The sequence below is a fragment of the Cetorhinus maximus genome, chromosome 21 (genome assembly GCF_964194155.1).
Source record: "Cetorhinus maximus chromosome 21, sCetMax3.hap1.1, whole genome shotgun sequence".
In the NCBI taxonomy this organism is placed as follows: Eukaryota; Metazoa; Chordata; class Chondrichthyes; order Lamniformes; family Cetorhinidae; genus Cetorhinus; species Cetorhinus maximus.
The window spans coordinates 38,919,688-38,947,408 of NC_135899.1; the positions used below are offsets into that span (position 1 = coordinate 38,919,688).

The 27,721-nt window shown below is 45.0% G+C and overlaps 3 protein-coding genes across 3 annotated transcripts in view; 2 read left to right on the forward strand and 1 right to left on the reverse strand.

Annotated features, from left to right (window-relative positions):
- LOC144695199 (uncharacterized) overlaps positions 1-5,639 on the forward strand; it is a 425,892-nt gene extending 420,253 nt beyond the window's left edge. The window contains exon 3 of the mRNA XM_078566086.1: positions 3,846-5,639. The gene's annotated coding sequence lies outside the window, so the exon portion shown is untranslated. The remainder of the gene's footprint in view (positions 1-3,845) is intronic.
- LOC144695466 (uncharacterized) overlaps positions 1-27,721 on the reverse strand; it is a 409,626-nt gene that overhangs the window by 369,527 nt on the left and 12,378 nt on the right.
- On the forward strand, positions 290-5,639 carry LOC144695197 (uncharacterized). The gene has a single exon (XM_078566085.1). The coding sequence runs from the start codon at positions 881-883 to the stop codon at positions 2,546-2,548; it is 1,668 nt and encodes a 555-aa protein (XP_078422211.1). The 5' UTR covers positions 290-880; the 3' UTR covers positions 2,549-5,639.

The following is a 27,721-nucleotide window of genomic DNA, read 5'->3' on the forward strand; positions in this document are numbered from 1 at the left end:
CCTGAAAGGGTGGTAGAGGCAGAAACCCTCATAACATTTAAGAAGTATTTGGATGTGCACTTGCGATGCCATGGCATACAAGGTTAATGCTGGAAAATGAGATTAGAATAGTTAGGTACTTGTTTGACTGGTGCAGACTCAGTGGGATGAAGAGCCTTTTTCTGTGCTCTAGACCTCTATGACTATGATTCTAACAGTCTCTAACTGTGGAGTTAGCCCCTTCAGCAAAGGAGGAGAGGGAGTTGGAGAAAATCATGTTTCTGTTTCCTTTTCCTGTTTTACAGAAGGATTGCATCGTACTATACCAGAGAAGACAGAGGATAGACACCGCAGATAGATCCTGGCCATCACCCAAGAAACAACTGCACAACTGTGGGAAGACATCCAGCCCCTTCACAGCATTGCTCAACACAGAGAAGGTTGGGCAGTGAAACCATCACCTGGAAATCGGCCGGTTCAGGGGAGCTTTGACATATCATCAGATCTGAAACTGGTCAGTGGTGTGGAGCCTTCCTTCAGAACGAACCTTTCCGAAGGTTTGGCTGTGGGTGATCAGTCAGGGTGAGGCTGGGAAGAAGTGTGAGTGGCTCCAAGTGTGGCAAGAGCTTCAATCATTTATCGAGCCTCATGAACCACTGACTCATTCCTACAGGTGAGAGGCTGCTCAACTGTGAGGTGTGTGAGGAGGGCTCCACAGACTCACGATCTGCTGATAGCAAGGTAGAACTGTTCTGACCACTGTGAACACAAGGGGAGCTATATGGAACAGAAACCCTACAAGTGTGTAGTTTGAGATAAAGCTTTTTTGGTGCCTTCGAACCCCCTGAGACATCAGAAGAATCACACCAGAGACAAACCCTTCAGGTGTGATATTTGTGAGATGGCTTTTACACAGTCGTCTGATCTCCTAAGGCACCAGAGTATTCACACAAAGGAGAAACCATTTACATGCGAAGTGTATGACAAACCATTCTCAGGGTCATCGTCCCTCCACGTACATCAACACATTCAGACCAGGGAGAAACCATTCATGTGTGAGGTGTGCAACAAATCATTCTTTGAGCCATCGACTCTCCGCAAGCATCAACGCATTCACACCGGAGAGAAGCCATTCACATGCGAGTTGTGCAACAAGTCATTCTCACAGGCATGGACCCTCCGTCTACACCAACACATTCACACTGGAGAGAAACCATTCACGTGCGAGGTGTGCAACAAGTCATTTTCACAGTCATCGACCCTCCGTGTTCACCAACATGTTCACACAGGGGAGAAACCATTCCCATGCAGATTATGCAACAAGTCATTCCCAAGTTCATCGCAATTTCTCATGCACCAGAACATACACACTGGGGAGAGACCATTCACGTGTGACGTGTGCAACAAATCATTCTTGAACTCATCAACGCTCTATCACCATCAACGCATTCACACAGGGGAAAAACCATTCACATGTGAGGTGTGCAACAAATCATTCTCCAAATCATCGAACCTCCTCACACACCAACGCATTCACACAGGAGAGAAACCATTCACATGCGAGTTGTGCAACACATCATTCTCACACTTGACGAGCCTCCGCATTCACCAACACGTTCACACTGGGGAGAGACCATTCACATGTGATGTGTGCAACAAATCATTCTTGAACTCATCTTCCCTCCAACAACACCAACGCATTCACACAGGGGAGAAACCATTCACATGTGAGGTGTGCAACAAGTCATTCTCACGGTTAGCGAGCCTCCGTGTACACCAACGCAGTCACACAGGGGAGAAACCATTCACGTGTGATGTGTGCGACAAGTCATTCTCACAGTTAGCGAACCTCCGCAAACATCAACGCAGTCACACAGGGGAGAAACCATTCACATGTGAGGTGTGCGACAAGTCATTCTCACAATTAGTGCACCTCCACATACACCAACGCATTCACACAGGGGAGAAACCATTCACATGCAAGGTGTGCAACAAGTCATTCTCGCAGTTAGCAAGCCTCCGCATACACCAACGCATTCACACAGGGGAGAAACCATTCACATGCAAGGTGTGCAACAAGTCATTCTCACAATTAGCGAGCCTCTGCATGCACCAACGCAGTCACACAGGGGAGAAACCATTCACGTGTGAGGTGTGCGACAAGTCATTCTCGAATTCATTGCAATTCCTCATGCACCAATACAAACATACTGGGGAGAAACCATTCATATGCGAGGTGTGCAACAAATCATTCTTAAACTCATCATCCCTCCACACACACCAACGCATTCACACAGGGGAGAAACCATTCACATGCAAGGTGTGTGACAAATCATTCTCGCAGTTAGCGACACTCCGCATACACCAACGCATTCACACAGGGGAGAAACCATTCACATGCAAGGTGTGCGACAAATCTTTCACGCAGTCATCGAACCTCCGTGCTCACCAACGCATTCACACAGGGGAGAAGCCGTTTGTCTGCAAGGTGTGCGACAAATCATTCTCGCAGTTGGCGACCCTCCGCAACCACCAACGCATTCACACAGGAGAAACCATTCACATGTGAGGTGTGCGAAAATCATTCTTGCAGTTAACGAGCCTCTTGGTCCATCGGAGGATTGACACAGGAGAAAACCTTTAGCTGTGAGGTGCATGACAAGGCTTTCACACAGTCATCTTCTGGTCCATCAATGCACGCACACGGGAGAAACCCTATCAGTGTGAATTATTAAGCCTGCACACCTCCTGGAACATCAGCAAACCCACATGGGATTCACCTTCCGAGACACCAGAGGATCCACATGGGAGAAACTCTTCAGGTGTGAGGTGTGACCAAGCCTTCACACAGTCAGCAAACTTCCACATACGCCAGCCTGTTCGTATAAAGGAGTAACCCACCAATTGTGAGTTGTGTGGTAAAGCTTTTTTGATAACTTTGACCCTCCCTGGACGCCAGCAGAAACTCTTCAGGTGCAATATTTGTGCCCAATCCTCCGATCTCCTGAAGCACCAGTGGATCCACACTGGTGAGAGCCCATTCAGGTGTGAGGTGTGTGATAAGTGTCATGAAAATATAATAATTTCCATAATATTATTGTGATTTATTGTAAAGGTAGGTTAATAGTGGGGTTTGGATTAGTTTGTGTGGATTTGTGTGTTGGGGAGGAATTTAATTGAATTAGCTGCAGCTGTTCTCAGCTTTAGGCTTATCAGAAAAGGGAAGCTAGGTTTGAAATGCTAAATATGTAAACATGGCTGAAGTTTTAGAATGTGAGGTGTGAGGAACATTTGCATTTTTAGATAAATTAGGTTAGCTTGAATTTCAAAGAAATGGTGAGATGTTACACCTAGCCATAAGAAGCTAAGCCAAACAGTGTGTTTATTTTTCACAAAGGTTACTGATAATATGAGTAATATGCAAGATTTATATTATGAGAAAATAAAGTTGCAAAGACATAGTGGAACAATGGAATTTACGTTAAAAGGGAGAAACATGTTTAAAGGAGGTGAGGTTATGCGTGAGGAGAATGCATTCTAAGATCTAACACAAGTGTGAAAAGCCTCCAGCCTCTGTGAATCAAGTTGCTGCCTATAGGGACTGAAGCTGAGAAAACTCACTTTAAATATCCCTTTCCAAGATATTGTGTGCTTTGCCTGGGTCTGTTGAAAGATATTTTGTTTTACTGTTGCCTTATTGGAGGTGTAACTAGCAGTCAGATTAAATAGGGGAGTTAGGAGTTATTACAGTAGTAACTTTTAGACCTATGTATGTGCTTAAAACCTTTTCTTCTATTAATAAATCAGGGGAGTTCATTTTTCTTCCAACCCCTTAGGATGAGTTCATGAAGTCTTGATGTGAGCAGAGGTCCACCAGCTTTGAAGACCTCAGCTGGAATACCATCGGGGCCACAGGCTTTGTTGTTTTTCATCTGTTTGATTGCTTGTTGCAGCTCTCCCATCGATGGTGACTCACCCATGGATTCTACCATAGGCACTGGGGGATAGACTGGAGGGTATCAGCTGCCACTGTGGATTCAGGGTTGGGGAGTTGTTCAAAACGTTCTTTCCAGCGTTAACAGATGGCATTGTCATCCTATGAACCATCCTATGAACAAAGGATTTTGTCCATTTGACCTCGGTCTACAGGTGACACTGGTGAGTTCAAAAAAGATTTGTATGCCATGATGATCATATTATTGGATCTCTCAGGCTTTCTCTTCCCACGTATTCTTTATCTTCTGGATTTGTCTTTGGGTATCAGCATTGAGCTGTTGAAATGCTGCCATCTTGAGTTATGACCTTGGGTTGTTCAGCCAGGCAATGTAGGCCAATTGTTTTCATTCTGTGAGTCACATATTCAAGTGTTATGTTCGTCGAGCCAGTCCTGGTGACGATGATGCTCGAACCCAATGGTCTGGACACTGGAGTTTAGTACGGCTGACTTTATTTGATCTCAATGTTTGGGAATTGAGTTGAATGTGTGAAGATTTTCCAGATTGGTCGTGAGCTGCACCTGGAATTCCTCTCTTTGGTCGGGCTGTTTTAGGGCTCAGACATTGATCTTCTTCCTCTTGGAATCCAAGAAAAACGTTGAGAACAACTCCAGGAACTCTTCATTACATTGATCAACGTGACCAAAGCATTTAACTCAGTAAATCGTGAGGCTCTGTGGATTGTGCTCCAATGATTTGAATGTCCAAGAAACGTCATCACAATCCTGTAATTGCTTCATGATGATATGACTGCAACTGTCTTGAGTGGGAGATCTGAAACAGAAGCCTTGAAATTCCAGACTGTTGTCAAGCAAGGCTGTGTGATAGCCCCCATTCTATTTACAATCTACCTGACAGTGACTATTCACCTCATCAAAGATCAACTGCCCTCTGGTGTCATCATTAAATACCATCAAGATGGGAAAGTCATTTATCTCAGTCACCTCCATACAAAAACTAAACTGACCACCATAGATACACATGATCTACTATCAGACTAACAGATGACTGTAGTGTCGTTGTACACTCTGCATCAGATTTACAAACCCCTCTCAGTCTCTTCAATTCTGCATGTGTTTGTCTGATGGAAACCAGCTCCATCCTTTGCCATTAAAGTTCGGTGTCACTTCTGACCTTCAGAATCAGGAGCCAGATTAAAGCACAGGCATTTTAAAGAAACTTCTGTCTGTCGTATTCTGAGAGTTTCCCCTGATGCGAGTGTGTGTGTTAGTAAAGTGAGCCAGCTCTCAGGAGTGGGTATGGGGTAGAATCGGACACTGCTTTAGTTGGTGATGTGAATTATAGACGGATCCTCTTCACATGACGGGTGTTTGACTAATACCATGGGGAATGTTTGTACTCTCCTGTCTGGGAGGACTACTATCCTGAGTATGGTGAGGGAGTGGGGAGTGAGTCTTTACAGACCTGAGTTCCCTCAGCCCATCATACCTCAATGTAATAACAGTGTGATATGTTCACCTTACACTCTTCCAAGATTCATTTCATGTTCTGGGAAAGATCTTGAGTCATTTTCAAATGTTTTATTATTTTGGTTGATTCAAAATTTGGTGTGAGCAAAATATTGTGGTGTTTGCTGTTTTATCAATCTTCTGTATAGATTTATAACTCACAATAAATTCATTTGTTTAGTTAGCTTCACTCAAACTACCTGATTTGTCAGCATGGTGTGTTCCTATTCACTGAAACACTCAGGAGCCTACAGTAAGAATGCTGTACACAATATATTGGTCAATGTCACTGTGGCTGGTTTACTTTCTCCATCAATGGGTTTATCATTTCCAGTTCAGAGAAAGCATAACATTTCTCTAAGAAAGAAAGGCTTGCATTTTTCTATCAACTTTCATGAATTCAGAGCATCCAAAAGCACTTTACAGACAATGAAGTGCTTTTTGAAGTGTACTCACTGTTGTGATGTAGGAAACTAGCAGCCAATTTGTGCACAGCAAGTGTCCAAAAACAGCAATATGATAAGGACAAGATAATCTGTTTTCGTGACATTGATTGCAGTATCTATATTGGCCAGACATCAGGGACCTTGGTTTAACTCATCTGAAAGATGATACCGCTGACAGTGCAGCACTCCCTCAGTACAGCACTGGAGTGTCAGCCTCAGTGCTCAAGCCTCTGGAGTGAGATTTGAACCCACGACCTTCTGACTCAGAGATGAGAGTGCTAACTAAGCCACAACTGACAATAATTTATAATATTCCTGTTGTATTAGATTCACTTTCTTAGGTGTAAAGGCCCAAGGCTGTGTACAGAATGCTTTTCCCCCTGTAAACTGGCAGCCTGAAAGTTTGAATTGTTTTAAAGTGGTGACTAGTTTGAGCTGCAGGTGCCAGTATTGTCTTTGTGTCTGGGTTTCTGAAGCTGTGAAAGGTGGTAAAGTCCCCGGTGTCAGCTGGAATGGACATCTTAAGGGATTGTCTTCAATCAGTACTGCTGATTAACCATTCTGCTTTCATTCACTCATGAAAGTTCTGTTGTTTAGGCACAGTTCTAACAGTCTGTCAGGAATAAAACTCCAGGAATAACCCACTCTTCCCAGGAAAGCTCAGTGTTAGTTTTAGTGAGGTCTTTGAGCTTGTTTTCAAATCCCTCCATGGCCTCTCCCCTCCCTATCTCCGTAATCTCTTCCACCCCACAGTCCTGCACTGGAGTGTCAGCCATGATTTTTTGTGCTCAAGTCCTAGAGTGGGACTTGTACACACAACCTTCTGACTCAGAGAACAAGGTTGTAGGTTCAAGTCCAACTCCAGATGGATTATTACATGAACATGGATTAAAGTTGTCAGGGTCACACGAATAATTCCTCAGGCTCTGGGCTCCCTGTACAAACCCCACCTGCCACTTATTGAAACGCAAACATGTTGTAAAATGAGTGAATGAATTATCCTGCAGATGTTTGCACACTGCATTGATCATGAAGCCAAACAGATCACAATGTACCATCCTGAAATAAAACTGCTTCAATTGGTCACAGACAATGGAAAAAAAAATTGATTCAGGAAAACTCCTTGACAAATATGCAACAACCACAAGTGCACAGGTTGTGGCTGAGAGTTGATGCTAATTGATGCCAGTTTTATTAGCTTAATCCGGCTGAAATTGACCGAATCAGGAATTTTAAATTAAAGTTGTATAAAGTGAGATTTCAGCTTTCATGATCTTTAAAGCTAATTTATTAAACATCACCCAGGAAGCTGGTACCAACCACAGAAATGATCACGGCCCTAGATGGGAATAATGAGAGTGGTGAGTTTCTGCTGATTGCGACTGTTTGAGGCGGCTCTTCAAATTACACTCAGGATTTTTGGGCATTCAGACACCAACAGTCTCGGACTGGGACATCCCGGGAGAGGTGAATGGAACAGGGCATCCCGGGAGAGGTGAATGGACCGGGACATCCTGGGAGAGGTGAATGGATGGGACATCCCAGGGAGGTGAATGTTGAGCCTCAGAAATTGGAGCTGAGGGGAGATGAACCTCCACAGGAGGCCACCCCTGGTTAGGGCAGGTCTGTCAGATGTCAACTTACGGAGCCCACGATGCGCCCCCCCTCTATCCCTAAGTCAGGGAGTCACTCACCGGGTAACAGAGTCACTCACTGAGCACTGGATCAATCACCCCTCTCTCTCCTGTGTCCCTCTCTCCTGCGCATGTGCTGATCCCACCACTGCATGTCATCGCTACTTTGAATGCTGTGGGTCTTCCTCTTCTGATCTGCTGTCAAACACCTCTGAGGCTACACATCTCACACTGATGTTGTCAGTTTGAAGGTCTCTGAGGATGAAGAATCCTATTCCCACACTAGAAATCTCTGTCAAACATTTACCAGGGGAACTGAGACAGCAGCTGCAATAAGTGAGGTTTTATTCAGATGGGACAATGACAAGTTTAAATCCCCACCTGATCTGCTGCTCAAAGTCGCCTCCGTTTCACCGGTCAGTTACCCAAACTTCAGGAAACTCATGTTACTCCAGAAATATTTGGATTGGCTGTGAGAGACGTCAATCAGAGAGCCCCACCCACTCTGCCCATTCCCTCCTCTTCCTGTTCCACAGCTGCTTCACTTCCTGTAGGGACTCAAAACCAACTCAGGAGATGGTGAGTGAACGAACACAATTTATAATAATTACATCACATAATATCCACACTAATCTTCAGGCAGCCTGACTATCCTGTGGGGAATCAGCTGTGGAAATGCCCCTTATGCTGTGTGAGAACATCCAGCTGAGAGAGCTGTTTACTCGGTGCTTTGTGCTGAGCTGTTTGCCTGGAGCTGTGTGTTGGATATTGAGTGTGTTTATTGGAAGCATTTCCCTTCTGATTTACAGGCTGACTTTTGTTGATGGCTCATTACTGAATATGAGAAGGTGAGGTGTAATTATCTGGGAGGTGCAGAGTGTCTGAGGATTCTTACTGATTTCCTATTGTTGAGTTCTGTGTGTGTGTGTTGGGAGATGATTATTATCCTGATACAGTTCCCCTGAGGGGATGTTACCCAGCCAGAGCGGTAGTACTGAGGGAAAGATGCCTTCTTGGAAGTTTCTTCAAAGATTTTACCTGAAGGCCTCGGCCTTTCCCAAAAGCCTGGGCTTGGATTTGATAGTTTTACCCAGTGCTGTGGCTGATAGCTGAATTTGGGATGTGCAGTCTGAGCAAATGCAGTGTTTCTAATTTCCCAGGATAAACCAGAACCCTTCAATCAGCTACACTGAAGTAATATTTTCCTTTGTTCCTAGCACTTCCTGCCCAGTGTGTTTTCATCAAATAATTTTGGAAAACAAGGGGAAGTTTTCAAAATCTCCACTGAATGAACAGAACTGACAGGGACTCACTGTGGAACAGTCTCTAACTGAGGAGTCAGCCCCTTCAGCAAAGGAGGAGAGGGAGTTGGAAGAAATCATGTTTCCTCTTTCTGTTTTAAAGAAGGATTGCACCGTACTACACCAAAGAATACAGAGAGGATAGATACCGCAGGTAGGTCCTGACCATCATCCAAGGAACAACTGCACAACTGTGGGAAGACATCCAATCCCTTGACAGCATCGCTCAACACAGAGAAGGTTGGGCAGTGAAACCATCATCTGGAAATCGGTCAGATCAGGGGAGCTTTGACATATCATCAGATCTGAAACTGGTCAGTGGTGTGGAGCCTTCCATCAGAACCAACCTTTTCAAAGGTTCAGCTGTGGATGATCGGTCAGGATGAGGCTGGGAAGAATGAATGGGCTCCAAGTGTGGTGAAAGCTTCAATTATTCATCGAGCCTCATGAACCACTGACTCATTCCTACAGGCGAGAGGCTGTTCAAGTGTGAGGTGTATGAGGAAGGCTGCACTCAGATAAGATCTTCTAACAGACAAGGTGCATCTGTTGTCCCATTTGTAACACAAGTGAAGCTACATGGAAGACAAACCATTCAAGTGTGAGGTGTGCAACAAATCATCCTCACACTCATCGTACTTCCGTGTACGGGGAAAAACCATTCACGTACGAGGTGTGTGACAAATCATTTGTGCAGTCATCATGCCTCTGCGTGCACCAACACATTCACACCAGGGAGACGAAATTCAAATGCGAGGTGTGTAAATGGGGCTTTGCACAATCATCGGTTCTGGTGGTTGTCTGATTGTGCAAAGCCCCTTTTACACACCTCACACTTGAATGGTTTCTCGCCAGTGTGCATGCATTGGTGTACACGGAGGTTCCCTGACTTCAAGACTTGATCACATATCTCACGCTTGAAGGGTTTCTCCCCTGTGTGAAGCATCGGGAGATCGGGAAAACCGTCAAGTGTGAGGTGTGTGTCAAGGCTTTCACACTCTCATTGACGCTCAGGAATCACTGACGCATTCACACTGGGGAGAAGCCATTCAAGTGTGACGTGTGTGTCAAGGCTTTCACACTCTCATTGATGCTCAGGAATCACTGACGCATTCACACTGGGGAGAAGCCATTCAAGTGTGAGGTGTGTGACAAATCATTCTTGAAGTCAACGGACCTCCGTGTACACCAATGCACACACACGGGAGAAACCTTTCAGGTGTGTTATTTGTGACAAGACTTTCACCCACTCCTCCGATCTCCCGAAGCACCAGCGGATCCACACTGGTGAGAAACCATTCAGATGTGAGGTGTGTTGTAAATCATTCACTCACTCATCGACCCTCCGCGCACACCAACACATTCATACAAGCAAATAGTTGTTTACGTCCAAGGAGTGCTACAAATCCTTCTCAAGATGTTCAAACCTGCTTTATCACAGGATACACACACGGGTGTTAACCCTTCAAATGTGACGTATATAATGAAGCTTTTGTGATGTTTTTGACCCTCCTGGGACACCAGAGAATTCACACAGGAAAAACTCTTCAGGTGCGATGATTGTGACAAGGTTTTCACACACCTTATCTCCTGGTCCATCAACATACCAATAGGTGTGAGTTGTATAACAAAAACTTCTCGCAGTTGTCAGCCCTCCTGAACCCACACAGGAGACAAACTCTTCCAGTGTGATGTGTGTCAGGATTGTTTCACCTACTCCTCCTCTCTCACCATACACTGATGTCTCCACATAGACTTGGAGCCGGGTCACCTGCTTCTGTTAGACTGTGTTGTTTACCCTCCAGTGCTCACACAGGGGAGCTGTTGTTCCAAAGCAGTGTCTGTCTTAAACCTCTCCCACCATCAGTCCAATTGTTTCAAGAAGGCCAGTTTAATCTTTGACCAGATCACCAAAAGAAGTCCAATGTATCCACACTGGGGAGATGCCGTTCAATTGTGAAGTTTGTAACGAGGTGTTTGTACAATTATCAGGCTTGGTGAGACACTGATACATTCACACTGGGGAGAAACTATTCATGTGCGAGGTGTATGACAAATCATTCTCCGAGTCGTCGATCCTCGGGAGTAAACTTTACCAGCCTGAATACAAACAAATTCAGACAACCTCTTCAAACCTCAATGTCCACTTGTCCATCAGGGATGGAACCAGCCTGGTTGCCATGGTGATTTGAAGTATTAATCAGATACACATAGGGAGTTCCCTCTGTTTCAGACCAACATCAATCCTGATTGGCCATTCCCACTGTTTAATCAATCACCCACAAGATTTCAGTTTAAGATTGTATTTCCTCAATATTAATCATTCACCTTTTTTGGGGTAAATTTGTGGAAATTTTAAAGGAGGTTCCAAACAAGCGAGGCCTTGTGATTGACAGCTGAGTGGACCGCTGGACCAACATCATCTAAGGTAATGGATGGGAATTCAGCTCCAGCCCATAGAGCCAGTCTGTTCAGTAGTGGAGAGGAGATCATGAGGAGAATGGTAAGAAGAGGCATCCTCAAGGTTGCTGGGCTCATTGACACTGCTCCTTCCACCTCCATAATTATTACTATCATTAATTTTCAATGAGATTTTTCCTTGTTTATTTCTCTCTCCCTCTGTGAGATTTTGCTCTCCATTTGTTTGTGTTAGTGTCTCACTTCCTTTATCCTCCATGAACTTCTGCCCCCTTCTCTTCCTCCATGTCTGTACACAGGATCTGTAAAATCAGGCATTCTGCTGAGAGGGTTGGTATCATGAGCATAAGAAATAGGAGCAGAAGGAGACCTTTTGGCCCCTCTAACCTGCCCTGCCATTCAATATGATCATGAGCTGATCTCCTGTATCAACTCCACTTTCCAGGCTGCTCCCCATATCCCTTGATTCCCTGAGAGACCAAAAGGATCTGTCCTGGCCTTGGATATATTCAATGACTGATCATCCACAGCCGTCTACAATATAGAATTCCAAAGATTCCCAACTATCTGAGGGAAGACATTTCTCCCCATGGAAAGAGCCCATTAGTTTGAGCTGAGACTCAACATTCCTGAAGGCACGGACTGGACATTAACCCTGTGGAACATTCCATTACTTCAGGAAGCACTGAGGTGGGTCTTTTAAAAATTATTTATATATAAACACTCCCCTCCCTGCCCCCCCCCCCCCACCCCTCTCCCAGTTACAACCCTCCTATTTCAATAGAAAAGAAAAACAAGAGAATTGGGATCTCGACATTGCCATCGGCGGATTCGGAGGAGAGAGGGAGGACAAGATGGTGGAGGATCGAGTGCAGGTAAAGCAGCTCCAGCTGTGACTGTGAGATTGAGGGAAGGATAGGGAGAAAGAGGCAATGTGAGAGGGAGGGAGGGGAAGAGAGAGTGGGGCCGGAAGAGAAAAGAAATGTGAGAAGGAGGGAGAGAGGGAATGTGAGATAGGCAACGTGAGAAGGAGGGGAGAGAGAGAGAGAGGAAATGTAATAATAAGAAGTACACAAAGGAAGGAGTGTGGAGAGTCCGGGAAGAAGGAGGCCACTCAGATCGAGAGAGAGAGAGGGTTTGGGTGATCAGCAACACTTGGTCTGATCTGCTGTCAAACACATCCGACGCTGCACATCCCACACTGATGTTGTCAGTTTGAAAGTCTCAGAGAATGAAGAATGCTATGACTGGAGCTGTGTGATGGATATTGTGTGTTTATTGGAAGCATTTCCCTTCTGATTTACAGGCTGAGTTTTGTTGATGGGTCATTACTGAATATGAGAAGGTGAGGTGTAATTATCTGGGAGGTGCAGAGTGTCTGAGGATTCTTACTGATTCCCTATTGTTGAGTTCTGTCTGTGTGTGTTGGGAGCTGGTTAATCCTGTGGACAGTGAATGGTCAGTTCTGTCTGTGTGTTGGGATCTGGATGTTTCTTGTCTTTTCAAATCCCTCCCAAGACTACCCCCGCCCCCCCCATCTCTGTAACCTCCTCAGAAATGAAAAAAAAAGACTTGAATTTATACAGAGCCTTTCACAACCACCAGATGTCCAAAAGCTCTTTACAGTCAATGAAGGACTTTTGAAGTTTGGTTACTGTTGTAGGAAACGTGGCAGCCAATGTGCGCACAGCAAGCTCCCACAAACAGCAATGTGATAATGACCAGATAATCTGCTCTTTCGTGGAGTGAGCGATTAATGCTGGTCAGGACACCAGGGATAACTCCCCTCTTCTTTAAGATAGTGCCATGGGATCTTTTACACCGACCTTAGAGAGAGATTATCTGAAAGACGGCACCTCTGACAGTGCAGCACTGCCACACTCCTTTTGTGCTGTACTATTCTATGATTCTGTATGATTCTATGAAGGGTTCTCCGTTACCATCCCTGGCTCTCATTGTCATTTCCCTGTGTTGGTCAGGAATAGGGACACTGTGCATAGGAAGAGGTACAAGCTCCACTCACAGGAGAGACCAGTGATGCCCTGCCTCAGCTCATCTGCTGTTGAAACCCTCATCCATACCTTTGTAGGCTCTAGACTCAACTATTCTAATGCTCTCCTGGCTGCTGCACATCTTGCACTATAAACTTGAGCTCCTCTAAATCTCCGCTGCCCATGTCCTAACTGATAGCAAGACCCATTCCCCAATCACCCCTGTGCTCACTGATCTACATTAGCTGCTGGTCAAGCAACACCTCAATTTTAGAACATAGAAAATAGGAGCAGGAGTCAGTCATTTGGACCTTCGAGCCTGCCACGCCATTCAATATGATCATGGCTGATCCTTTATCTCAAGGCCATATCCCTGCTCCCTCCCCATACCCCTTGACACCTCCAGAGTCCAGAAATATTTCTTAAATATATTCAGTGACTTGGCTTCCACAGCCCTCTGTGGTAGAGAATTCTACAGGTTCACTACCTTCTGAGTAAAGAAATTTCTCTTCAACTCAGTCCTAAATGGTCTACCCTGTATCCTGAGACTGTGAGCCCTTGTTTGAAACCAGCCAGAGGAAACATCACCCCTGCATCCAGTCTGTCCAGTCCTGTCAGAATTTTATACGTTTCAATGAGATCCCCTCTCATTTTTCTAAACTCCAGTGAATACAGGCCGAGTTGACCCAATCTCTCCTCATACGACAGTCCTACCAACCTAGGAATCAGTCTGGTGAACCTTTACTGCACTCCCTCTATGGCAAATATATCCTTTCTTAGGTAAGGAGACCAAAACTGCACACACTACTGCAGGTGTGGTCTCACCAAGGCCCTGTACAGCTGCAGTAAGACATCTTTTCTCCTGTACTCACGTCCCCTCGCCGTGAAGGCCAACAAACCATTTGCCGCCGTCTTGCTGCATCTGCATGCTTGCTTTCAGTGATTGATGTACAAGGACATCCAGGTCCCTTTGTATGTCAACATTTCCCAATCTATCACCATTTAAATAATACTCTGCCATTCTGCTTTTCCTACTGAAGTGGATAACTTCACACTTATCCATGTAATGCTGCATCTGTCATGTTTTTGCCCACTCACTCAACTTGTCTAAATCACATTGAAGCCTCTTAAACCCCTGCCTCACCACTCACATTCCCGCTAAGTTTTGTGTTGTTAGCAAACCTGGAAATATTACATTTGGCTCCCTTATCCAAGTCATCGATATATATTGTGAATAGCTGGGGCCCAAGCACTGATCCCTGTGATACCCCACTAGTCACTGCCTGCCACTCTGAAAAAGACCCACTTATTCTGTTTCCTGTCTGTTAACCAATTCTCAATCCATGCTAATATATTACCCCCAATCCCATGTGCTTTAATTTTACACACTAACCTCTTATGTGGGACTTTATCAAAAGCTTTCTGAAAATCTAACACACATGCACTGGTTCTGTATCATCTATTCTGCTAGTTACATCCTCAAAAAACTCCAGTAGATTAGTTAAACATGATTTCCCTTTCACAAATCCATGTTGACATTGTCTAAATCCTGTTAATATTTTCTAAGTGTCCTGTTATCACGTCATTTAAAATAGACTCTAGTATTTTCCCCATGACTGTTATGTTTAAAATTCTCAACTTTGTTTTCAACTCCCTCCATGGCCTTGCCACTCCCTATCTCTATAATCACCATAGCAATTTGGCTGCCATACCTAGAAATATTTATTGAAATGTCTTTTAATGCCATCTTTAAGGATTTTACCTGAAGGCCTCTGCCTTTCTCAAAAGCCTGGGCTTGGATTTGATATTTTTGCCCAGTGCTGTGGCTGATAGCTGAATTTGGGATGTGCAGTCTGAGTGAGTGCAGTGTATCTAATTTCCCAGGATAAACCAGAACCCTTCAATCAGCTACACTGAAGAAATATTTTCCTTAGCTTCCAGCAATTCCTACCCAGTGTGTTTTCTACCTTCTTGGGAGTTGGCGCGGACCAGACCTGCGGGACACAGTCGGGAGCTGAGGAGTACCGATGAATCCAGACAGGGGATTCGAGTGAGGAGTGGAGCTGAGGAGTGCCTATGAACATAGGAGGCGATTCAAGGGAGGAGCAGAGCTGAGGAGTGCCTATAAATACAGACTGGATTCGAGCGAGGATCGGAGCTGAGGAGTGAATATAAATAAAGACAGGGGATTCGAGTGAGGAGTGGAGCTGAGGAGCGCTTATAAGTACAGACGGGATTTGAGTGAGGAGCGGAGCTGAGCAGTGCCTATAAATACAGACAGAGGATTCGAGCGAGGAGCGTAACTGAAGAGTGAATATAAATACAGACAGGGGATTTGAGCGAGGAGCGTAGCTGAGGAGTGAATATAAATACATACAGGGGATTCGAGCGAGGAGCGGAGCTGAGGAGTGAATATAAATACAGACAAGTGATTTGAGTGAGGAGCGGAGCTGAGGAGTGCCTATAAATACAGGGGATTCGAGTGAGGAGCGGAGCTGAGGAGTGAATATAAATACAGGGGATTCGAGTGAGGAGCGGAGCTGAGGAGTGAATATAAATACAGACGGGATTCAAGTGAGGGGCGGAGCTAAAGAGCGCCTATAAATAAAGACAGGGGATTCGAGCGAGGAGCGGAGCTGAGGAGTGAATATAAATACAGACAGAGGATTCGAGTGAGGAGCGGAGCTGAGGAGTTAATATAAATACAGACAGGGGATTCGAGCGAGGAGCGGAGCTGAGGAGTGAATATAAATACAGACGGGATTCGAGCGAGGAGCAGAGCTGAGGAGTGAATATAAATACAGACAGAGGATTCGAGCGAGGAGCGGAGCTAAGGAGTGAATATAAATAAAGACAGGGGATTCGAGTGAGGAGCAGAGCTGAGCAGTGCCTATAAATAAAGACATGGGATTCAAGCGAGGAGTGGAACTGAGGAGGGAATATAAATACAGACAGGGGATTCGAGCGAGGAGCGGAGCTGAGGAGTGAATATAAATACAGACAGGGTATTCGAGCGAGGAGCGGAGCTGAGGAGTGAATATAAATACTGACAGGGGATTCGAGTGAGGAGCGGAGCTGAGGAGTGAGTATAAATACAGACGGGATTCGAGCGAGGAGCGGAGCTGAGGAGTGAATATAAATACAGACAGGGGATTCGAGCGAGGAGCGGAGCTGAGGAGTGAATATAAATACAGACAGAGGATTCGAGCGAGGAGCGGAGCTGAGGAGTGAATATAAATACAGACAGGGGATTCGAGCGAGGAGCGGAGCTGAGCAGCGCCTATAAATAAAGACAGGGGATTCGAGCGAGGAGTGGAACTGAGGAGTGAATATAAATACAGACAGGGGATTCGAGCGAGGAGCGGAGCTGAGGAGTGAATATAAATACAGACAAGTGATTCGAGTGAGGAGCGGAGCTGAGGATTGAATATAAATACAGACGGGATTCGAGTGAGGAGCGGAGCTGAGAGGTGCCTATAAATACAGACAGAGGATTCGAGCGAGGAGCGAAGCTGAGGAGTGAATATAAATACAGACAGGGGATTCGAGTGAGGAGCGGAGCTGAGGAGTTAATATAAATACACAGGGGATTCGAGTGAGGAGCGGAGCTGAGGAGTGAATATAAATACAGGGGATTCGAGTGAGGAGTGGAGCTCAGGAGTGAATATAAATACAGACGGGGGATTCAAGTGAGGGGCAGAGCTAAAGAGCGCCTATAAATACAGGTATTCGAGCGAGGAGTGGAGCTGAGGAGTGAATATAAATACAGACAGGGGATTCGAGTGAGGAGCGGAGCTGAGGAGTTAATATAAATACAGACGGGATTTGAGCGAGGAGCGGAGCTGAGGAGTGAATATAAATACAGACAGGGGATTCGAGCGAGGAGCGGAGCTGAGGAGTTAATATAAATACAGACAGGGGATTCGAGCGAGGAGTAGAGCTGAGGAGTGAATATAAATACAGACAGGGGATTCGAGCGAGGAGCGGAGCTGAGGAGTGAATATAAATACAGACAAGTGATTCGAGTGAGGAGTGGAGCTGAGAAGTGAATATAAATACAGACAGGATTCGAGCGAGGAGCGGAGCTGAGGAGTGCCTATAAATACAGACAGGGGATTCGAGCGAGGAGCGGAGCTGAGGAGTGAATATAAATACAGACAGGGGATTCAAGTGAGGGGCGGAGCTAAAGAGCGCCTATAAATACAAACGGGATTCGAGCGAGGAGCGTAGCTGAGGAGTGCCTATAAATACAGACAGGGGATTCGAGCGAGGAGCGGAGCTGAGGAGGGAATATAAATACAGACAGAGGATTCGAGCGAGGAGCGGAGCTGAGGAGTTAATATAAATACAGACGGGATTTGAGCAAGGAACGGAGCTGAGGAGTTAATATAAATACAGACAGGAGATTCGAGCGAGGAGCGGAGCTGAGGAGTGAATATAAATACAGACGGGATTCGAGTGAGGAGCGGAGCTCAGGAGTTAATATAAATACAGACAGGGGATTCGAGCGAGGAGCGGAGCTGAGGAGTTAATATAAGTACAGACAGGGGATTCAAGTGAGGAGCGGAGCTGAGGAGTGAATATAAATACAGACGGGATTCGAGCGAGGAGCGGAGCTGAGGAGTGAATATAAATACAGACAGGGGATTCGAGTGAGGAGCGGAGCTGAGGAGTGAATATAAATACAGACGGGATTCGAGCGAGGAGCGGAGCTGAGGAGTGAATATAAATACAGACAGGGGATTCGAGTGAGGAGCGGAGCTGAGGAGTGAATATAAATACAGGGGATTCGAGCGAGGAGCGGAGCTGAGGCGTGAATATAAATACAGGGGATTCAAACGAGGAGCGGAGCTGAGGAGTGAATATAAATACAGACAGGGGATTCAAGTGAGGGGCAGAGCTAAAGAGCGCCTATAAATACGGGGCAGAGCTAAAGAGCGCCTATAAATACAGAGGATTTGAGCGAGGAGCGGAGCTGAGGAATGAATATAAATACAGACACGGGATTCGAGCGAGGAGCGGAGCTGAGGAGTTAATATAAATACAGACGGGATTCGAGCGAGGAGCGGAGCTGAGGAGTGAATATAAATACAGACAGAGGATTCGAGTGAGGAGTGGAGCTCAGGAGTTAATATAAATACAGACGGGATTCAAGTGAGGAGCGGAGTTCAGGAGTTAATAGAAATACACAGGGTATTCGAGTGAGGAGCGGAGCTGAGGAGTTAATATAAATACACAGGGGATTCGAGCGAGGAGCGGAGCTGAGGAGTGAATATAAATACAGACAAGTGATTCGAGTGAGGAGCGGAGCTGAGGAATTAATATAAATGCAGGGATTCGAGTGAGGAGCGGAGCTCAGGAGTTAATATAAATACAAACAGGGGATTCGAGTGAGGAGCGGAGTTCAGGAGTTAATATAAATACACAGGGGATTCGAGCGAGGAGCGGAGCTGAGGAGCGGCTGTTTCACTGTTTTTGCTGCTGTGAGGCTGCAGGAGGGAAAAAGAGAAAAGAAGCAACTGTGATATCATAGGAAGCCAGTAAGTTGATTGGCCGGTAAGTGCTCAGTCTCAGGGACAGTGTGTGAAAACCAGTTTAGGACAGGCGAGTTCAGCAAGATCTATAAATAAAAAGAACTAAAACTTTAAAATAATAAACCAAAATTTGAAAACTTTAAAATTAAATAATAAAGATAAAAAAGCAATAAAATAAAGTAATTTAAACATACATCTAAAACACATGCCTTTGTAGTTAAGAAGCATACAACCTTCAGTGGTAGTGGTACTACACAGTAAATTGTAGCATACATAGGAAGAAAGTAATTCAAGTAAATTAACTAAATAATAAGTTTGAATGGGGAGGCAGGTGTTATGTTGCAGCTGTGGGGTGTGGGAGCTTTTGAACGCCAAGGCGATCCATGACAAACACGTCTGCAGGAAGTGTAAGCAGCTTGAGGAATTCCGGATAAGGATTATTGATCTGGAAGCCGAAATGCAGACACTGCGCAACATGAGGGAGGGGGAGAAATACCTGATACTTTGTTCCAGAAGACAGTCACACCTCTTAGAAGAGGGTCATCTGTTTTGGTCAGTAGTGAGGGACTGGAGGATGTGACTGTCAGTGAGGCAGGCAATGGGACTGAGCAGACAATAGTGGAGGAGCCTCAGACTTTGCAATTGTCCCATAGCTTTGAGGTGCTCACAACCTGTGTGTTTGAAAGCGAAGTTGGATGAGCTTGCTGGCCATGGCACTGGTTCAGGAAGCCATTCAAGCAGGGGAGAGAAAAAGGGATGTAGTGGTAGTAGGGATAGTATAGTGAGGGGGATTGACATGGTTCTCTGCAACCAAGAATGAGAGTCCAGACAGCTATGTTGCCTCCCTGATGACAGGGTTTGGGACATCTACTCAGGGCTAGAGAGAAACTTGCAGTGGGAAGGGGAGGATCCAGTTGTTGTGGTCCATGTATGTACCAATGATATAGGAAGATCTAGGAAAGAGGTTCTGCAAAGTCAGTCTGCGGAGCTAGGTACCAAATTAAGAAGGAGCGCCTCAAAGGTAATAATCTCTGGATAATTACCTGAGCCATGTGCAAATTGGCATAGAGCAAATAAGATTAGAGAGACGAATGCGTAGCTCAAAGACTGGTGTGGGAGAAGTGGGTTCCAGTTTGTGAGGCACTGGCACCAGTACTGGGGAAAGTGGGGGCTGTACTGTTGGGACAGTTTACATCTGAACTGTGCTGGGACGCAAATCGCATAACTAGGGAAGTAGAGAGGGCTTCAAACCAAACAAGAGGGATGAGAGATCAAGCTTGGGTAGAGGTAGCATTTCAAGGTGTAGAGTCAAGACAGGAGAGCAAAATAGTAATATGAGAAATGAGGGTCAGAGAAAGGCAGGAAGGGTCAGAGAGAAAAAACCTAAGAAATACATCAACAGTCAAGTCTGTATGTTACAAAGGTAACAAAAAGGCAAAACTGAAGGCTCTCTATCTGAATGCACATAGCATTCATAACAAACTAAATGAATTGTTGGTCCACATTGAAGTAAATAAATATGATCTGATAGCAACTACGGAGATGTGGCTGCAGGACGACAAAGCTCGGTCCTTAATATTGAGGGTTACATGACATTCAAAAAGAATAGGAAGCTAGTAAAGGTGGAGGGATAGCACTGTTAATAAAAGAGGGCATTGGTGCTATAGTTAGAGATGACCTTGGTTCAGGAGATCAGGATATGGAATCGGTTTGGATGGAGATGAGGAATAGTAGGGGGAAAAAAGTCATTAGTGGGAGTGGTCCACAGGTCCCATAACACGTATTTATCTCTCTAATCTTATTTGCCCAGTGCCAATTTGCAAGTGGCTCAGGTAATAATCCAGAGATTATTACCTTTGAGGTTCTGCTTCTTAATTTGGTACCGAGCTCCTCATAATGACTTTGAAGAACCTCTTTCCTAGTTCTACCTATGTCATTGGTACCTACATGACCCACGACAACTGGATCCTCCCCCTCCCACTGCAAGACTTGCACTCACTGTGGAACAGTCTCTAACTGAGGAGTCAGTCCCTTCAGCAAAGGAGGAGAGGGAGTTGGAGCAAATCATGTTTCCCTTTCCTGTTTTACAGAAGGATTGCACTGTACTACACCAGAGAATACAGAGAGGATAGACACCACAGGTAGATCCTGACCATCACCCAAGGGACAATTGCACAACTGTGGGAAGACATCCAGTCCCTTTGCAGCATTGCTCAACACAGAGAAGGTTGGGCAATGAAACTATCATCTGGAAATCGGTCGGGTTAGGGGAGCTTTGACACATCATCAGATCTGAAACTGGTCAGTGGTGTGGAGCCTTCCATCAGAACCAACCTTTCCGAAGGTTCGGCTGTGGGCGATTGGTCAGGGTGAGGCTGGGAAGAAGTGTGAGTGGGTTCCAAGTGTGGTGAGAGCTTCAATCATTCATCGAGCCTCATGAACCACTGACTCATTCCTACTGGTGAGAGGCTGTTCAAGTGTGAATTGTGTGAGTAGGGCTCCACAGGCTCATAAGATCTCCTAACACACAAGTTGCATCTGTTACAAACAATGTTAACACAGGGACAGCTACATGGAAGGGAAACAATCCATGTGTCAGGTTTGTAGTGAAGGATTTGTGACTTCTGCGAAGCTCCTGATACACCAGAGGATTCATAAGGGGAGAAACCTTTCAGGTGTGAGGTTTGTGAGAAGGCTTTCAATCGATCCTCCCGCCTTCTATCACACCAGAGGATTCACACAGGTGAGAAACCCTTCATGTGCGAGTTGTGTGACAAATCATTCTTGGAGTCATCAACCCTTCGTAAACACCAACTCCTTCACACAGGGGAGAAACCATTCATGCGCGAGGCGTGTGGAACATCATTCTCGAAGTCATCAAACCTCAGTAGACACCAACGCATTCACACAGGGGAGAAAGCCTTCAATTGCAAGGTGTGTGGCAAATCCTTTCCACAGTCATCGACACCAATGCCTTCACACAAGGGAGAAATCATTCCCAAGTAAGGTATGTGACAAATTATTCTCTGGGTCATCATCCCTCTACGTGCACCAATGCACTCACGCAGGGGTCAAACCATTCATTTATAAGGACGTGGCCAGTCACACTCCAGTCATCCACCCTCCGCATAGACCAACGCATTCACACCGTGGAGAAACCTTTCATATGCGAGGTGTGCGACAAATAATTCTTGAAGCCATCGAGACTCCTGCTCCATTAGAGGATTCACACATTGGAAAAACCAAACATGTGAGATGTGCGACAAATCAGTCTCAGTCATCAGACATCCACAGACACCAATGCATTCACAGTGCGGGTCATTACACTGAGAGTTGCCTGTGTTGTTTAGGCTCCAGTGTTCACACGGGACCTGTTGTTCCAAAGCATTGTATGCCTCAGCAGTTTCTGTTTCGAGCTTCTCCCACCATCAGTCCAATTTATTTCAAGAAGGCCAATTTAACCTTTGACCAGATCACCAAACTTCACCAAAATAAGACATCAATATGTATAGAAGCTCCTGCTGAAGCACAATTTTCCTTGCAATGGGCAGGAGGGAAATACCTGAATAGATTCTGCAGCATGATTTACTTCCCTTCTTCAATTTCTTTTTCCTCCCAAATCCGTAGGATGAGTTCATGGAGTCTTTATGTGAGCAGAAGTCCACCAGCTTTGAAGACCTCAGCTTGAATACCATCGGGGCCACAGGCTTTGTTGTTTTCATCTGTTTTATTGCTTGTTGCAGCTCTCCCATCGATGGTGACTCACCCATGGATTCTACCACAGGAACTGGGGGATAGACTGGAGGGTATCAGCTGCCACTGTGGATTCATGGTTGAGGAGTTGTTCAAAATCTTCTTTCCAACATTAACAGGTGTCATCCTTAAGAAACTCCCTAACAGCACTGTGGGTGTACCTACACCACATGGACTGTGGCAGGTCAAGAAGGCAGCTCACCACCACCTTCTGAAAGCCAATTAGGGATGGGCAATAAATGCTGGCCTTGCCAGCAACACCGACATCCCATAAATGAATCAAAAATAGAGGAGAAACACCTTTCTGTGAACGAAGGGGAATTGGTCTATTTGACCTTGGTCAAATGTAGATGGTGCTGGTGAGTTCAAAAAACATTTGCATATCATGATGATCAGCACAGTGTTTGATCTCAGGCTTTTTCTTCCCACCACATGCCCTTTATCTTCAGGATCTGGCCTTGGGTGTCAGCCTAGAGTTGTTGGAATGCTGCCTTCTTGAGTTGCGACCTTGGGTTGTTCTGCCAGGCAATGAAGGCTGACCGTTTTGTTTCAGGAGGTTACATATTTGATACTTGAATCCAATTGTCTGGGCACAGGAGTTTAGTACAACTGACTTTATTTTGATCCCACTATTTGGGAATTGAGTTGGACGTGTGAAGATTTTCCAGATTGGTGGTGAGCTGCTGAGGTTGCGGGGTGAAAGAAGAGATAGTAGTTCAGGTGATGGGTTTATTCAAGACTTTGAGCAGAGTAATCTTCAAATTATGACACAGTTAAAACTGCAATGTTTAATGCACATGAACTTGTTCCTGGAGTGTATCAATTAAAATTTCAGACTTTAAGAAAGAGACTGAATGAAACGTTTGTAGAATATGTGAGGGGGAAAGAAATGTTGTGGGACCGGTGGTATCAGGCACTGAAACTTGAACAGAATTTTGATGACGTGAGAAAGCTCATGATCTTGGAAGAATTTAAAAATAGTGTTCCATTCGTTATTCAAATTTATCTTGAAGATTGGAAAATATCTAAAATAAGCGAAGCTGCAATTTGTTTTTATTTGTTCAAGGGATGTAAGCCCCGCTAGCTAGGCCAGCATTTATTGCCCACCCCTAATTGCCTTTGAGAAGGTGGTGGTGAGCTGCCTTCTTGAACCTCTGCAGTCCATGTGTTGTAGGTACACCCACAGTGCTGTTAGGGAGGGAGTTCCAGGATTTTGACCCAGTGACAGTGAAGGAACGATGATATATTTCCAAGTCAGGATGGTGAGTGGCTTGGAGGGGAACTTCCAAGCGGCGGTGTTCCCATGCATGTGCTGCCCTGTCCTTCTAGATGGTAGCAATCGTGGGTTTGGAAAGTGTTGCCTAAGGAGGCTTGGTGAATTCCTGTAGTGCAGGATTTTAGCTGATGGATATGCCCACACAGAAAGCTAGGTTGTGGTAAGCCTCTATTTGTAAACCCACACAAGAGTTGGAAAGGTAGGCCCAATGCAAATAAACGGGCTTTGAATAATAATGGAAAAGGGGATAACTAGAAGGAGAAAGCAGATTCTTTCCAAGGTGGTCAAAAAGATAGGGGAAGTTCAGATAAGACTGACATGTTCACTGTTCACTGTCATAAAACTAGACGTTGGAGGTTAAAGCCTAAATAAGTGGCATTGGTGGAAATAGTGGGAATTTCCACAGTGAAATCTACATTAGAAAGTGAAGCTTGTAAGAGAGCCATTGCTTCTGATGTTTTTACAGTGGGAGTAGATAGCGATGTGAAGGATTATAATGAATTTATATTTGAAGAGGAAGCCACTCCGTTTTTGTCCAAGGAAGAACCTAAAAAGATCATTAATATTCAGGATCCTGGTTCAGCTCGAAGCTTACTGGTAGTAAAAGAATTGGACCTTTCGAATAATTTACTGCATAAAAATGTATTAGTAAGGAGTATTGATGGGAATTGTATACCCTTCCCAGTGTGTAGAGTGAATTTAAATTGTGCTCTGGTGTAGGGGTCTGTTGATGGAATTGTTTCTAAATTACCCATTAAAAACCTAGATTGTATATTGGGGAATGTTGTTATTCCATAACCTGGGACAGTATGGAACTCCCTAACAGCACTGTGGGTGTATCAGCATCACATGGAGTGCGGCGGTTCAAGAAGGCAGCTCACCACCACCACTTTCTCAAGGGCAATTAGCGATGGGCAATAAATGCTGACAGAGCCAGCGAAACCCACATCCCATAAATTAATTTTAAAAAATGTCACCGTTCAGGAATGGTTCCGGTCAGTAAAATCTCCTCACTCATCTGTGATCCAGTTAAGAAACAAACTGATGCAATGAAAAATACTGATGGAGTAATCCTAGTGTTGGACAAAAGTGTCTGCGGAATTTGCAAATGAAAACTCATCACAGAAAGGACTGAGACCTCAGACTGACCCTAAAGGGTTAATGATAGTTAACACTGAATTAAATGGTCCTGTCAGTGCTGAGACAGCACAAGAATTAACAAAGCCTGGCAGTGTTATGATTCAGAATACTGCTGCAAAAATCCAGACAACTGGGCCAGTTACAAGCTCAAAATGATTGGAATAAAATAATTTGTGAATTGTGTGGAAGACTCGAAGTATGAGAAAGAAAATCAAAGGTTCAAAATGATGAGGGTGTTGATATTGCTCAGAATGAATTAAATAAAATTCGATCTGAATGGGATCAGGAGAAACTGAAGGATTTTAAAATGTTCAAAGATCAGACCAGACAAGAATATCAAACCTTTCTGCTTGAATAGAAAAACCATCTTAATGACACTCTCGGAACAGCCGGAAAGGACTTTGATCAAAGGAACGAGTTGTTGGCACAAAAAGAAGCCATTTTAAACTTCTTGGCCCAGATCTTCCGATCAGCATCAGAACCATTCCAATTGATGCTGATCACCTAAATGAGCAGAGACTCACCTGGAAGTGATTTTTCAGGTCAGATTTCTGATCCTGGCTTCTCCCTGGAACCTCCGTCATAGCCAGCCGGGCAGACCTCATCACAGCACAGGAGAGTCGAAGCCCCAACCTCCATGATGCGAGAGGAGCTTGGAATGTCCCTTAAGGGCAGCCGGCAGACTGCTTTGGGTTTTAAACAGCCAGGTAACTTGATTCAAACTTCTGCACCGGTTTTCATGTATTACAGATTTTTTTCTATTTGTTTTTAAACATTTAATGTTATTGTTATTCCATAATTCTAAGTTTAGATGTTTAAAAGAAATAAAAAAATCTAATTAATGTTATTTAATAAGCCTAAGTGTAGTCCACTGAAAAGTACTGATGTTTTCCCATGTAGAAGATGGCCGCACAGGAGATTGTGAAGAGGAAGAGATGTCAGAATTTCTCAGATGAAGAAATGGACATTCTCCTTGCTGAGGTGGAAGCGAGATGGAACCACATCCTAGGAGATGGAAAGTGCAGTCCATTGCCTGGAAGGAAGTAGCGATGGTGGTCAGTATGAATAGCACTGTGCAACAGATGGTGGATCAGTGCAGGAAGAAACGTGGTGATTTGATGCGTGCTGCCAGGGTAGGTATAAAATATATATTTTTGTTAATTTCTGAAACTTTCAGGTTACTTATTGAGTTGAAAATACAGAAAGATTACATGAAATGTCTTGTTTATTAATTTTATGAGGTGTTGTAAATTGCAGTTGTCTTGGAGATGGCTCTGACTTTGTTCTAAGTCTTACCTCTAATCAGAAGTCCCCCTGGGTGCAGGCTGAAAGCTGCCTCCAGCCCTCGTAAAATGCATCACACGACAGCACAGCAAAGCCTGGACGATAATTGTTTTAATTTTCATTTCTTCCTTTAGGCAAAGCTGGCCCATAATGCCCAGGAGCGCTTGTTGATTGGAGGGCGGTGGCCGTAGATCAAGGACCTGACAGATCAGGAGGAGGTCACGAGGAAGCTGTTTGGCCTCTCCAACTCCACGATAACCAATGGTGGATCAGATTTGGGGATGAGCGAAGGTGATGTCATCAGCTGAGTGTTTAAAGCATCAGGAGGAGAGTTAATTTATGTGAAGAAAACTAATTGTGAATTTTTCCTCTGACGGATACACAGGTGTCCATAAGACACTTCAGATATTGATGGAGGAGAGTTGGCAGCGGTGTCCAAGATTCCTGAAAGAGGCGATGAGGAAGGGATTGTGATGAATATCTCACAGCAATGTGGAACAGCAGCTGCAGCAGAGGAGGAAGAGGAGTGTCAGGAGAGTAAGATGCCTGCATTGGAGGGTAGTGTTGGTGACACTGCAATAATAAAGGTAAGTGTTCTGGTTTGTGAGGACTGGGGAGGCCTGTGATGCTATGGCTGCTGTGGTGGAGGGAGGGCACTCAGAACCTTCAGCCCATGAGGAACCTGCGGCTTTGGGAGCAGAAGCTCTGCCATCTCCACGGGCACACGGACAACATCGGGCTCAACACTGGTGGTGAAGAAAATGAAGATGATCCAAAGCTTCTTGAGCGCTTATATCGGGGACAGGTTCAAAATACTGAGAGTTTTCAGGCCACTTCTAACTTACTTCAGCAAACTTTGACTGAATTTAAGATGGATGTTAGCCAGAATCTGCAAAGAAACAATGAGATTCTTCAGCAGCAAAATGAGATGCTAAGACAGCAGAATGAGATTCTAACCCGGCATCTACAAAGAACCAACGAGATTCTTCAGCAGCAGAATGAGCTTCTTTGTCAGCTTCTGCAACAAAGCAATGAAACTTTCAATGAAATGTGGCTGATTCTGACTCAGATTGTAATGCCTGCAACTTCTGGCCAGAAGCAGCAGTCAGTGTGGAGACATCTGCTGCTGGGCATGTCTCTGGCACAAGAGGTCATGTCCCGGGGACAGGGGTAGACACAGAAAGAATTAGGGTCCTTCCTTCTGACTCTAACTCCTCTACCTCTTAATACCCCCACCACCACTTTTTATAATGAGGGATATTTTTCTGTTCTTTTGGTCTGGATTTTTGTCATGACAGGGAGCCTCTCCATCATGAGGACAATGGCAGAACAGGCCCGAATCTGGAAATCCCGCCCCCAATCACGGTACCTAAAATTTTTGTGGGGCCAGCAATGGGCCGGATTGGGATTTGCACAGGTGTGTTTCATAGAGGCAGCTGCCTCCACTTGTGATTTTGATGTGAGAGGTGTCTGAAACCTGACATGAGCAGATTAGACCCAG